This window comes from Gossypium raimondii, chromosome 7, assembly GCF_025698545.1.
Source record: "Gossypium raimondii isolate GPD5lz chromosome 7, ASM2569854v1, whole genome shotgun sequence".
Taxonomy (NCBI): domain Eukaryota; kingdom Viridiplantae; phylum Streptophyta; class Magnoliopsida; order Malvales; family Malvaceae; genus Gossypium; species Gossypium raimondii.
The window spans coordinates 26,124,503-26,137,612 of record NC_068571.1 but is presented as its reverse complement, the minus strand read 5'-3'; the positions used below and the strand labels follow the sequence as shown (position 1 = coordinate 26,137,612).

Sequence of the window (13,110 nt, the reverse complement as noted above, 5' to 3'; positions counted from 1 at the left end):
ATGTAACATTATAGAACCTATTAAATCACTAATTTTCGGTACGACTAATATTTTTTATTTTAATTAATAGATTATTAAAATTTATAAAAAAAGGAAAGAAAGACAAAATCCATTCAACTGGTTGTAATCGATTCACTCAAAAGCCGAAATGGGCTTACCGTTGATTGATTACCGGGGGGTGATATGGGTCAGCTCAGCTGGGTCTTCAATGCATGGAGCATTGATATTATTACATGGCACAAACACAGTATTCAACAGGCAAAAGCCTATCATCACTAGTTTCAGTTGTTCCACTAATCCAAATTCTCAAAAATGAATGGCTATCTTTGTTACACACCCATCCCTCCCTATTCACTCACTATCTTCTACAACTAAAACCCCTCTCTCTCCCTCTCCCTTCTCATACTCCCAACTATGGCAACTCTTCAGTCTCTGGCTTTGGCCTCTCCTGTCTCTCACTCTTTCCTCAACCAACCACGCTCTCTCTCTGGTATTTCTTCTTATACTTGTTCAATTTTCTACTAAAAAACACCCCAAATGCAAAGAATGGTAACTTGTCATACATATATAGGAATGTTTGATAATTCGGTTGCATGAGTATTTAAGCTTTAATTCACCGTTGGGTGCTTATCATTACTTTACACTTCTATTCTTCCACTTCAACTGCTTTTGCCACTCAATTTTCTACTACTGATTTACGTTTCTTTTATGTTTATGAGTAAGCTTTTACAATTGGTACCATTTTTCAAGAGTTAAAGCTTGGAGAGGCAATTCGTTGTGAAAATGGCAAGAATTCGCTCAGTGATTTCTCATGTTCAACAACAAAGTAGCTTTTTGTGTTGATTGAGGGTTTATTAATGAGCTTTTTGTTTCTTGTAAGGGTATACTGAGATTCTTAAACATGTAGTGGAAGCTGTTTATGACCATCAAGTTAACTTGTCCAATGTCTTTTTATAGGAATACCATCTTGGGTTGCTCACCGGAGCGCCAATTCACAATTCAATGGGCAATCTTTACAAGTGGCTCAATCGCGAATATCACCTACAAGATGGAACTCTAAGAGATGCAGCCCCATAGTAATGATGGTTAAACCAAAAATTCAATTCATTCAAGGAACTGATGAACAGACAACACCAGATGTAAGGTTAACAAAGTCCAGAGATGGTACAAATGGTATGGCTATATTCAGATTCGACCAACCGTCCGTGTTTGATTCATCTAGTGAAGTTGGTGACATCACTGGATTCTACATGATTGATGAGGAAGGAGTTCTTCAGTCCGTCGATGTGAATGCCAAATTTGTGAATGGGAAGCCTGCAGGTATTGAAGCAAAGTACATAATGCGAACACCACGAGAGTGGGATAGGTTCATGAGATTCATGGAGCGATATTCTAATGAAAACGGCTTGCAGTTCATCAAAAAATGAGGCAATTCTATTCTTCTTTCCCAATACTCTTCACTTTGATCTGTATCCCTCCTTAGTGTTATTTATTTTTGTTTGAAGTATAACTTGAAATCTCATGTAGCTTTTATGCAGATGGCTTATATTGGGTTAGATCCCAATGTAGGTTTCATGCAAATACCTCACTGCTTCCTTTTGCCCAACAAGCTTTTCTGTTTTCCCTTTTATTTATCATAAAATTGTTTACTTCATTTTCTTGTGTGCTTAGATGACTGCTAGTACTAGTTCCTTTGATATGGAAGATCTTTAGCTAATAATGCAGAGCTTGAAAGCCCAGTTTATGTATTTTAAACAGCAGTTGTTATTATTGCTTCACTCTTCATTTTGACGATGAAGAGCTTTTGGCAATACTGTTTGTATCTCACTTAAAACATGGTATATGCTCAACTCAAATATAGATAAACCATGCTTTTTTAAAGCTTTTCCAATGAGACATTAAAATAAGAACTAGAAAGAAATATAGGTAGTTGGCTAAGCTGCTACTACTTCCAAGTGACTGAAATCGGGCTTCGAACCCTGTGGAAGCTATTGTGAGCATTCATCCATGTCAACTGCCCTTCTGCATAGCTTATCTTCTTTGTTTGAGTTTTCTTCCTTGATATTACCCATATTCTGTAACTCAAACTTTGATTGATATGCTTGAATATTAGCCTTCTAGGTTTGACCCTCACTTTGACTCCCTCAGGAGGCTTCACTTGCACTGAATACACAGAATTAGGATTCCCCACATTTGTTAGTCTCCTTGTGATCATCTTACTCTTCACCCCATGCTTGAAAGCTACAGAAATGGAGGGGTAGTTGAGGCTGAAACCCCTGTTCATCTTTAACTTCTCACTGCAACTGACATTCCTATGTGTGATTGTAAAGATTTCTGATCTTGTGTATCCGAGGGTGCAAAGATGAATGACATACTCATCTGGCTTGATATCATAGATCAATCCAGGGTCAATGGCTCTATTAGGGTTTACATGTCCTGCTCCAATGGCAAAAACAGCTGCTGGTTTGCTTCCATCCATTATTGGTTTTCCCCTATGGTCACTTGCATCAGCAGATGTCATTATTGCAGATTTAATGGCTGCTGGGGTCCACCCTGGGTGAGCTGAGTGAATCAAAGCTGCAATTCCACTAACATGAGGGCATGCCATGGAAGTACCCGACATGACAGTGAAATTAACTCTTCTAGTATCTTCTGGAAGGCCAGTGGGACCTAAGTTTTGAGGCCAAGCAGCAATGATATTAACCCCTGGAGCAATCACATCTGGTTTGAGGATTGTAGAATCATATAGGTTGGGTCCTCTGGCTGAAAATTGTGCTACTTCCGGTGCTCGCGACGTTCCTATGACAGTTCCACCGAATACGATTCGAGCTCTAGGATGACTGGTGGTGTCCATGTAAGTTTTTAGACGTACTGCCTCTGCATAACCGATCTCAGTTGCCGGTAAGACATGAGCATCAACCGAGTCTTCCTCAAGGTTTATCTCTGTATTGGCTAATATCATGGCAGCACCACCAGCTTCTTTGACAGCTACACCTTTTTCTGCTCTTCCATTCACACCTCTATCACAAACAACCATTTTGCCTTTAACTTTTTCTTTTGGAAGAGACCCTCTAAAGCAAAATTCACTTCCACTGTTCCCACCAGTGACATAGACCAGTTCAAGTTCCTTTTCGGCAATCGGTAAACTCTTCCCAGGGAACAAAGACTCGCCATAAACATATTCTCCATTGCCCATCCGAACTATAGCTGGAAACTTCCGATCGAGTGTGCTAGCACCAATGGTAGCAATCCAAGGAGCTATATTGGCAACTGAACTTTGAATTGGCCCATTGTTTCCTGCAGCACAAATCACTGATATGCCATGCTCGACTGCTCGGAAACTGCCAATGGCTATGCTATCATCAAAAAGTGGCAATGGGAAGCCACCTAGAGAGAGTGAAAGCACATCAACTCCGTCCACAATTGCAACATCAATTGCAGCTAGAATATCGGAGCTGTAACAGCCATTGAACCAGCAGACTTTGTACACTGCAATGTGGGCTCCAGGTGCCATTCCACGGGCCACACCGGCAACATTACCAAGCACACTTGCCATTGGAACAGAAACTCCTCCAGCTGTGGATGATGTATGAGTTCCATGCCCAGAGGAATCCCTGGGTGATATGTACTCATCAACCATGTTTTCTGATGGTGGCACTGAGGAAACATGATGACCTTTTATAAAGAACCTAGCACCGATGAGTTTACGGTTGCAACTTGTGGCCTTGAAGTTTTGCCCTTCTTGGCACATCCCCCTCCATCTTTTGGGAACCGGTGGCATTCCCTGGTCAGCGAAACTAGGACTCTCGGGCCAAACACCTGTGTCAAGCACCCCAATAATCGTTCCACGACCGAATCCGGATTTAACCCAAGCACCATCTGTAGTGGAGCTAAGTCCCAAGAACTTGTAAGAGTAAGTAGTTTGAAGCTGAAGCAGCTGGTCAGGTCTGACTGCAACAACATCAGGCAAACCTCGCAATAACTCTATCTCGGTTTCAGTCAACAGAGCTGCAAACCCTTCCATGGCAGAACCATAAGAGTAAAGAAGGCGAGACGAAGAGTCTTCCTCGGAGGAAAGAGTTTGATCAAGAAATGAGAGATGCCAAAGAAACTTAGTAGGAAACGAAGAACTGGTTACGCCATGTGGGTGCAACTGAACAATGTAAGTGCGAAGAGTGTTTCCATATGCAGAAACCAAGTAGAAGCAAAGAGCTGAAAAGAAAAGGTGCAATTTGGGTTCCATAGAGAAGTAGAGACAAAGATAGTTGGAAGGTGAGGAGGAAGTGGGGGGGGGGGTATTTGAAGGGGAAGAAGAGAGTTCAAACATGGCTTTGGGAACATGTTTGAGATGTAGGAAAGAATATGAAACTCGTGAAACATAAGAGCTCTTCCTCACGAGGATCCTTTGTTGTGGCTCTGGGTTTTTTGTTCAAGGAGCTGAGCTGAAATCCTCAGGCAGGCAGGCTCTTGGCCTCACGAGATGTTATGCTTGATTTTAATACATTCTAAAACCATCATCATTCTCTTCAAACGTCATTCCATCAAAGATTGAACGGCAAATTCATAAAAGGAAAAAGTGTGCAAGTACATGTAAACGTAGGAAATCGTCATTAAATGCTAGCTCAAGTGGCATTAATGCAGACGCCTTCAATGGCTCCTTCCCTTTTCCCCCACGTATTTAATTTTATTTTATTTGGGATTTTGATTTGCCATCGTTCTAAGGTACTGAAATCCAGTAAAATATTATGGAAAATCTATGTGCAATGATGCAAAGAAACAACCAAATCCCAATCATTATAGCTTTAACCCATACACAGTTTCCTTTCCATGGGAAGCTGTCAGTGGCTGAAACCTACCAAACTCTTAATTTGGGAAATTCACTGAAGCAACTCCAAGTTATATAGGTTACATGGTGGTTGAACACACTTTTCCAAGAAATACCTATCTCATACCTTCTTATATTCTTCGCAAATTTAAAATTTAATCATTATATTATTATTTACGATTTCCCTACTCTTTAAATCTCAAAATGTAGGTTCAATTATTAATATTGTTAAATTTATTAGTTCGACATTTTAAAATAATAATATATTTAACAAAAAATCACTTGATAGTAATATAACTAAAAAGATGACATTACAATGAATCTAAATTTAACAAAATAAACTTTAATAGTTGAATCTAAATTTGAAATTTGTGAAGAATACAAAACTTATGATATATTTTAACCCCAAAATAATTAAATATAACTTTTTAAAGTTAAATTCATTTTTGGTACCTACGCTTAACTAAGAAGATAACCGCGGTTGAAAACGCTCAAGCCCATCATCTCTTCAACGGGAACAACTTATGCTTCTTCTTTTTCAAATTTGTATCTGGCTACATCAAATAATATTTGACAATTTAAATATTAGAAAATCTAGAAATTTATAAAATTATAAAAAATATTTTGTGTAAAATGATTTTTTATAAAATTGAATTTATAATTGTATAAAATATTATAAAATTGTAAAAATGGATACCTTTTATATATTTTTATGAAACATTATTAAATTTTTAAAATTTTTAGTCTTTTTAATATGTTAATTTTTTTACTTAAATTTTTTTATAATTTTTGGATTGTGATATCACTGATTTCACCATGTGTTAAATTTAGTCAACAACATACAAAATTAACAATGTTTTCTTAGATACCCTTTTGTGTAACAAAAGCCACATATAAATACCAATTAAAACATAAAATAAAATAAACATAGTAAACAAAGTCTACTACCAATTTATTATCCCACGATTTTTAAATGTCTAATATTCTTTTTAAAAGAGAGATAACACTAGACGATTACAATAACTAATTTATAAATTAAAAAAAATCTAGATTTATTATGATTTTCAACCAACAAATCTCTAATCGAAACCGACGGAATTGCAAATAAACGGAGCAAAGAGTCCCCTATATCAGTACATTTAACCATGTAATCCGCAACCCTATTTTGATCCCTCGAAATATGTCGAACACGAACCTCCCATCTTCACCGTAGCAATTGATATAATAGCCTTAATTTCACTAAGCTACTCATCACTCCTAGCATCCTCAACAACCATACGCTCCTCGACAATTTGAGAACCACCCTCCATAAGAGTTTTCTCTGGGGTCCTTTCAATGTCTGATTTTTTATAACTTAGCATCTACTTTTTTAGATAAAAATATCATGAAAATTTTATATTAAAAATTGAATTACATTTTACTCGTTTTATCCTAAAAATAGTAATTTAATTCATGTATATTGAATCAAAAAGTAAATTAATTCTTTTGTTAAATAAATTTTACTATTAAAATTGATCTCTACAACATAAAGTATACATGACCAATTTTAATAGTAAAATTTTAGTGTGCACTTATGTTTAATTGATCTATTAGCTATTCCGATTTCTAATTAAACAGTAAAACTGGTTTTGATAATAGAAAATCAGTTTTTAATAGGAAATAAGACCAATTTTACTATTAAAAATTTTACTGTTTAATTGATCTATTAACTATACCGGTTTTTAATCATAGAAATGAATAAAACTTTTAACAGATATGATAAATTTACTCTTTAATTTAATATATAAAGACTAATTTTCTCAATAAAAAAATACAATTCAATACAACCTCCATAGTATTTTTGGGGGCCGAAGCCCATATGTGCATTTGCTGGCTCCAAAATCCAGTTACCAGCTTTGACACACTTCCTTCCTAGGGGTTAAATCAAATCCAATTACCACAACATGTATGTAATACAAGCCTGTCTATCATATGACTGTTGGACAAACTTCTTAAACAAACACTAAACCATGAACATAAATGAATGACTAGAAAAGGCTCAAAGTTTGAAAACACAGACAAAATAAAAGGTGCACTACTATAACTAATAACCATTTAATGAATGCTTGCATGCTGAGGCAAAGCAAGATGTTCCACAAGGAAGAAGAAACCCAATGCTCAAAAGGTAATCAATATAAATGGTTCAACGTACATAAAAAGCCAATTCCTGAATCCCCACAATGAAGCAAAAACTGGTTATTAGTTATTATTTCTTGTATGCATTGATAATACTGTAACATCTAAGCAGACAAACGGACAACATCTCAGCTATCATAACAAACATCAAAAAGAATCACTAACCAAAATACATAGCTCAAAAGCAGAAATTTTTATATTAACTGTTGTTTGGTGCAGAGATTATGTATAGATGTTTTAAACCTCGGGCCTAAGATGCTCAGTGGGTAATATCTATAGTTGACGCACAAGAAGGCCCTTACAAGGTTATACCTGTAAACCACCCAACTCAAAACAGGAACTTTTGTTTTGAGACTCTGGAGATTGCATTACAGCTTTGGTTGAGTTTCTATACTGCTTCATCAACTTCTAGTTATCATTGCTCTCTCTGCTCATTCTTCCAAGAATTTTTTGCAGCTTCTGCAGATTGATCTCTCTGCTCATCCTTCGGTTTTGAGAAGAAAGGATCCCATTCATGAGCTCCAACCTCTCGCTGTCCTTCATCTAACAAGTCATATTTCCAACTATTTTCTTCCACAAAGTTATCATATTCAGTACGACCTTGGATAATGTTCCTCCTCAACCTTGTTACTTTGTCAATGACTGCCTGTACGGCGACATCGAAAGCATCTCGAAGAGTCTCCAGTTTAGAGCGAGGATCTGCATATATCAGCCTAGGAATGAGATTTATGACTGTCTCTCTCATGATCTTCACTTGCTCAGGAGAAATTTGACTGAGCCTCTCCTCTATGCTAACATTCCTTTTACGGATATCATCTTCTGGGATGAACACTGAATAGGTGGTAAAATTTTGGGAAGATGCCAAGTGTACTGTGTGTATGCCGAGCCAGGATGGAAGAAGACAGGAATACAACCAGCCAACATTGAGTCAAAAGCAGATCGCCTCGTATATGAGTCTCCTTGAGGTTGTAGGCAGAAGAGGGAGCTCTGAAACATCTGCATTATGCTGCTTGGTGAATGACATTTGCTCTCCCCAAAATCACATTCCAACAACTTGCACACCTTTGAATTCCTACACTGATTGATAATCTGCCCCTTATTGACTTTGGATTACCAGGACGAGGTGCACCTGCAAAAGAGAATAGCCACTTCCTCTCCAATTTTCTCATCCGATCTTGCCAGATAAACACTTCCTCATCCTTCGCAGGATGGAAGTAGGTTGGATATGGAATCCCAAAATCATTTGCATTCCAGGGCTTGACTCAACAACAAGCATTGACATATTCCTTGCAGCAGGTAGAAACAGAAGCTTATTACCCCAATCAGATTCTTCATCACTCAATCTCCTGAAATCCCAGGTAATTCTACCAGCCACGAGAAAATGATCTTTCCTCCCATTATACCCCACTCAGGCCTCTTCATCAGCCAATCAACCAAATCTAGCGAAGCAGCATCCCTTGTTGAGATATTATATCCCCAAAGATACCTTGCAATATCAAAGCCAGCATAAAATGGTACAAATATTGCAGCTGCGATCGAGGAATCATTGGTCAAGCACTCATACTGCTTCATACGATTACTGAATATCACATCCACTGCAAACTGATTCGTGGCATACCACCCGGTATTCTCAAATACCCCTTCAACATTCTCAAGTGGAGGACCAAGCCCTTTATTACTAGTAAATTTACACATATTAGTCCAAAGGCTCAAACTCCTACACTCCTTAAGCATATCCTCGTTAAACCTTGGAGGAAGTTTATGCACATAAATATACCTTCCACCACATGGATCGCTCTTATTTTCCACCGTCCTCAAAGCTCTCATAAACGGGTAAGGCACCACCTTTTCACCAGCTGTATCCTGAACAGGTTTCACAGGAGCGGGCTTCTCCTTCTCTACACGGGCATCGGTCACCGGAGAAGGAACGGACTCAACATTAACCAAAGGAGATTCTAATTTGACTGGTTGTAATGTAATCGACTCCTCAACTGTAGGGCTACTTCCTAGAACTACAAAATGGAAATACAAAAGCAAAATCCAGAAAAAAGCTGATAAAGAGGCTAAGAAACAGAGCCGGGTTTGTTGATTCTTAGGGGAACCCTTCTCCATCGCTTCTAAAGGACCCAGCGTCACTGGGCGGCGTCTCATCAGAGTTCAATAGCAAACTAATCAACAGATCCCCGCATAAAAGACACCTAACTTTCCCACCCGATTCAAAACTACTAAATGAAAAGGAGAAAATTAGAAAACCCTATGACCCTAAATCTCAATTATCAGTTTAAAATGTAAGTTACAGTAAGCCCTAAGCTTGGACCACAGATCCAAAACGGGGAAAAAAAGGCTAGAAATTTATAACTGACCAAATAAGAAAATGCTATGGAGATTGAAATTAACGAGTTGAGAATACAGATAGATTTATTAGCAAGAATCAGGACATACCAAAAATGAGAGATTATCGCGAAAAGTGATCTGCTAACGGATCTATTGGCTAAAATTTATCAACTAAATTGAAGTGAAAAACTCGGATTCGGAGGAAAAAAGAAAAAACTTACTGGGAATTTTCCTGCAAAATATTTTGACTGGAATATAAAATGGAGAGCGCGTATTTAATGTAATGTTATAGAAGAGGGGGTGTTGCGGCACAAATTAGCAGTGTGCGCCGTTGAACTGTTTGTCTGTTGTCGGTAGCCGATGGGATCTCGCCACGTGGGACCATGTGATGACGTGTTCAAAAAATGGAACGCTGTCAAATTCCTGAAATTACGTTTGCATGGAAAATGAGGAAAGGGAATGAGCGGTTTCATTTTACCAGGAAAATGAGAATACAAAGACAACTCAATACCGTACTAGCTGGGCCACGTGGGAGCATGTAATTGGAGTGAAGGTGGGACCACATAGAGAAAACTTCGCATTGAAATTGGAAATTTCTGAAATTTACTTCTTAAGCTCACATATGATTCACCACTTTTCTAATTAATGTTGAAGCTTTTAATTTGGTTAATCAATTTCCATTTTAGTAATAATTAGATAAAATTCATTTATGTCTAATATAATATAATTATACCTTAAACACTAAAATATTTTAGCCCAATGCTTTGTGGTCGTATTTATATGTCAAATGCATATTGAAATTATTAAAATAACTAACAAATATTAAATTGAGTGAAGATGATAGTGATATTTGAATTTTAACATCCATGGCGAAGTGGAATGAGACAAAGCATAATGAGATTTTGTTCCTTTCGTATATCTGTACTTATATAATGTATTTGATTGAGTTAATATCACAATGCCAACTTTACTTAAAATTAATTTTAATAATATTTTTATCTTTTACTATTTTATATAAAATACTTAAAGAAAACAACTAAACATAAGATCTTTAAAGATTGAGAATACTTATTTATAAATATCTTATCACTCTACCTATGATTTAACTATTCACTATTTTTTATAAATATAAAATTACTTTTTGTCCTTTCACTCATGCCATGAGTTTGACAAAACATAGCAAACCTCATTTAAATAAAAATATATCTAAGTTGGGTACATAGGTTGGATAATTTTTTATAATTTTCAAAAATAGATTATGATTTTTGAAATTTTTCATGATTTTTTGGATTTTTAATGATTTTTTTAATTTTTAAGTAAAATTTTCATTTTTACACATGGTAGCATGTCATTGGTTTATTTAATTTTTTAAAATGAAAACTATTAAAAGAGCTAACTTGAGTGACGGAATGAAAGTAGAAAGAGCAAAGTGATTGAAATAATAATAAAATGACCAAAGTAAAATTTTCATTATAGTATAGGGTCAAAAATGGTATTAAGCCTTCTTTTAATTAAAACATTCATCTTTTTTTCTTTTTTCTTTTTTTTTAATTTCTCAAAGTATCTCCCGGAGCAAACTTAGCAACTAATCCTCCGCATTCTATAGGTCCATTAAGGGGTAAATGCTGACCACGAGTTTTAAAGCTACCCCATACCCAAGGCAAAAATCGAATCCTCGACCACTGGTTAAGGTAAGAGAAACAAAGAACATGTTAAAGTGCAAACATGGAAGCAAATATATTGCATTCTATTAGTGTGTGTTGTGTTCCATCAAAGGTATATTGGCATTCATGAATTTGGGTTAGTTTTAGATTTATTGTTAGGTGGTGGGTAGCATTAAATAATAATTCATAAGTTTACTTCTTAAACAAATTTCAAGTACTTTGACATCTTCATGCATATAAACTCTAAATATAACAAAATAAATCAATATTATAATATTTTTTTATACATATTTATACTCTCTTTTTTGAATGTTTTCCGATGACATTCAAATTATATAATATAATCTGGTTGGGAACAAAAGTTGAACAAATACACATGAGAACGGTTCTTTCACTATATATTACTACAAATCGACCACACATGTATGTATATGGAAATTATGTATTTAGAAAATAGATGTATGTTTAAAATAAATACAATAAATTATGAAATGTGTGGTTTGAAACTAATTATTAATATTATTACGTTAAATATATACGATACTAAAATAAAAAATAGATTAAATTGTAAGTAAAATAAAATTTAAACGCATAAATACATCGAATAAAAATATTAAATGCATTACAATTTGTTTATCATGGTGTAGTAATGAATCGTAAGTTGGTGTCGAGTTGACTTGTGACACCAACTCAATTAACAATTAATGGAGATAATAAAGTATGCATAATACAATTAAAATGTAAATATTATATTAAAATAATGTTTTGGTTTAGCCTTAAAGTTAACATTTTATTGATGGATAATATAATTTATTTTAATTATTAAAAAGTATTTTCGTAATTTCATTGATCGGGCACGTATTCAATTAGGGACTTAAATAATAATATAGATAGAATATATGTATGTATACATAAATGCAATCCTGGTGGTGTCTAGGTAGAGGCAGGGAAAGTGGGGAAGCCAAGGTTTCTGGTTTGCTTTGAAACATAACTATGGAAGTTACATGGTATTGGGTCGACTTTCTTTTAAGATCGAAATTTTTTCATTTAGTTTTTTTTTTTTTATAATTTATAAAAGTTTAAATTAATAACGGTAAAATTATATTTTAGTCCTTAAAATGGTAAAAAATTAATTTAACGTTTTAAAAATTATAAATATATAAGCTATTAGAATAATAAAATTATATTTTTATTATCGCATAAAAGTATAAAATTTAATTCCGCCCCTTAAAAAAAATTTACCTTGATTGCAGAAAATTTGGGAAAGTTAAATAAGGTTATTTTAACATTTATTTATTTCAATTATTACATATTTAGATATGAAGATTTCAAACATCATATATGATATGATACAATTTGAAAAACATAGCAGCAAGGAGACAGTCCCAAATTGCGGATTGCTACCACCGCATTAGCATTGAAGATAATAGGCACAAAAATAAAAGAAGTGGAAGCAACACAATGGTACCAAACTCGGCTGCTCTCCTGCTCGTTGATCGTGGTTCTTCCCCTAACTTCAAGTCCCCGAAATACAGATGAACCCCTGAATTCTTGATCCTTATGTTACTCCCCAGCAGTACACTACTGTTGCTCCCTTGAACGTTGCTGTTGCTATACATGTTGATGCAGCAACAACGTTCCGGTGGGTCACTCAAGATGCCGCGACGGATGAAACATGTTGCCCCCACATTGCTTCCATCCAAGTTAATGCGATTCATTGACCCTAAGCTGATTCCTGGACTAGTCCCGCTTCTTGTTGTTGACATTGTTTGAATGTGCTTTTGCTGATAGCTTTGTTTGTGGATTGATAATAATAAGAGATTCAGAGTTGGTTTTCAATGCTTTTGCTTTGCTTGCGCTATGAATTGTGTGTTTTCACTTTTTGGCAACTATAAGATAAAGATAATGTTCCATGCTTGCATCGGGATGAGAAAAACCAACGAATGTCGACACAAAAATTTAAAAGAAAGGGATCTAAGAACCATTTGGGCGCCACAATTTCATGGATTGGATCATTTTAGAGGAAATCAACCCCAAGATGGATTCTTTTTAACAAGACAAGACTTGCCACTCAAACAATTAAAAGATGATTTCCTTTAACACCAAGGATCA

General features: G+C 35.5%; 4 protein-coding genes across 5 annotated transcripts; 1 reads left to right on the top strand and 3 right to left on the bottom strand.

The window, feature by feature from the left end:
• The first annotated feature begins 257 nt into the window (after positions 1-257).
• Positions 258-1,654, top strand: LOC105798509 (photosystem II reaction center PSB28 protein, chloroplastic). 2 transcript variants are annotated; one of them, XM_052633449.1, is made up of 3 exons: positions 258-490; positions 724-786; positions 958-1,654. In XM_052633449.1, the coding sequence occupies exons 1-3, from the start codon at positions 415-417 to the stop codon at positions 1,425-1,427; spliced, it is 609 nt and encodes a 202-aa protein (XP_052489409.1). In that variant the 5' UTR covers positions 258-414; the 3' UTR covers positions 1,428-1,654. The 2 variants fall into 2 exon arrangements, with proteins under 2 accessions (XP_052489409.1, XP_012484065.1); XM_012628611.2 differs by lacking the exon at positions 724-786 and having other exon boundaries at positions 265-490.
• Positions 1,655-1,708: 54 nt separating this feature from the next.
• On the bottom strand, positions 1,709-4,826 carry LOC105798504 (subtilisin-like protease SBT1.2). The gene has a single exon (XM_012628602.2). The coding sequence runs from the start codon at positions 4,325-4,327 to the stop codon at positions 1,946-1,948; it is 2,382 nt and encodes a 793-aa protein (XP_012484056.2). The 5' UTR covers positions 4,328-4,826; the 3' UTR covers positions 1,709-1,945.
• A 2,219-nt stretch (positions 4,827-7,045) lies between these two features.
• On the bottom strand, positions 7,046-9,606 carry LOC105798519 (xyloglucan galactosyltransferase MUR3). Its single transcript, XM_012628620.2, is given in 5 exon segments — positions 7,046-7,852; positions 7,855-8,097; positions 8,100-8,258; positions 8,261-8,389; positions 8,392-9,606. Coding segments are annotated over 5 exon segments (1,728 nt in total). The 5' UTR covers positions 9,152-9,606; the 3' UTR covers positions 7,046-7,415.
• Positions 9,607-12,398: 2,792 nt separating this feature from the next.
• On the bottom strand, positions 12,399-12,764 carry LOC105762980 (uncharacterized). The gene has a single exon (XM_012580982.2). The coding sequence runs from the start codon at positions 12,762-12,764 to the stop codon at positions 12,399-12,401; it is 366 nt and encodes a 121-aa protein (XP_012436436.1).
• Between the last annotated feature and the right edge of the window lie 346 nt (positions 12,765-13,110).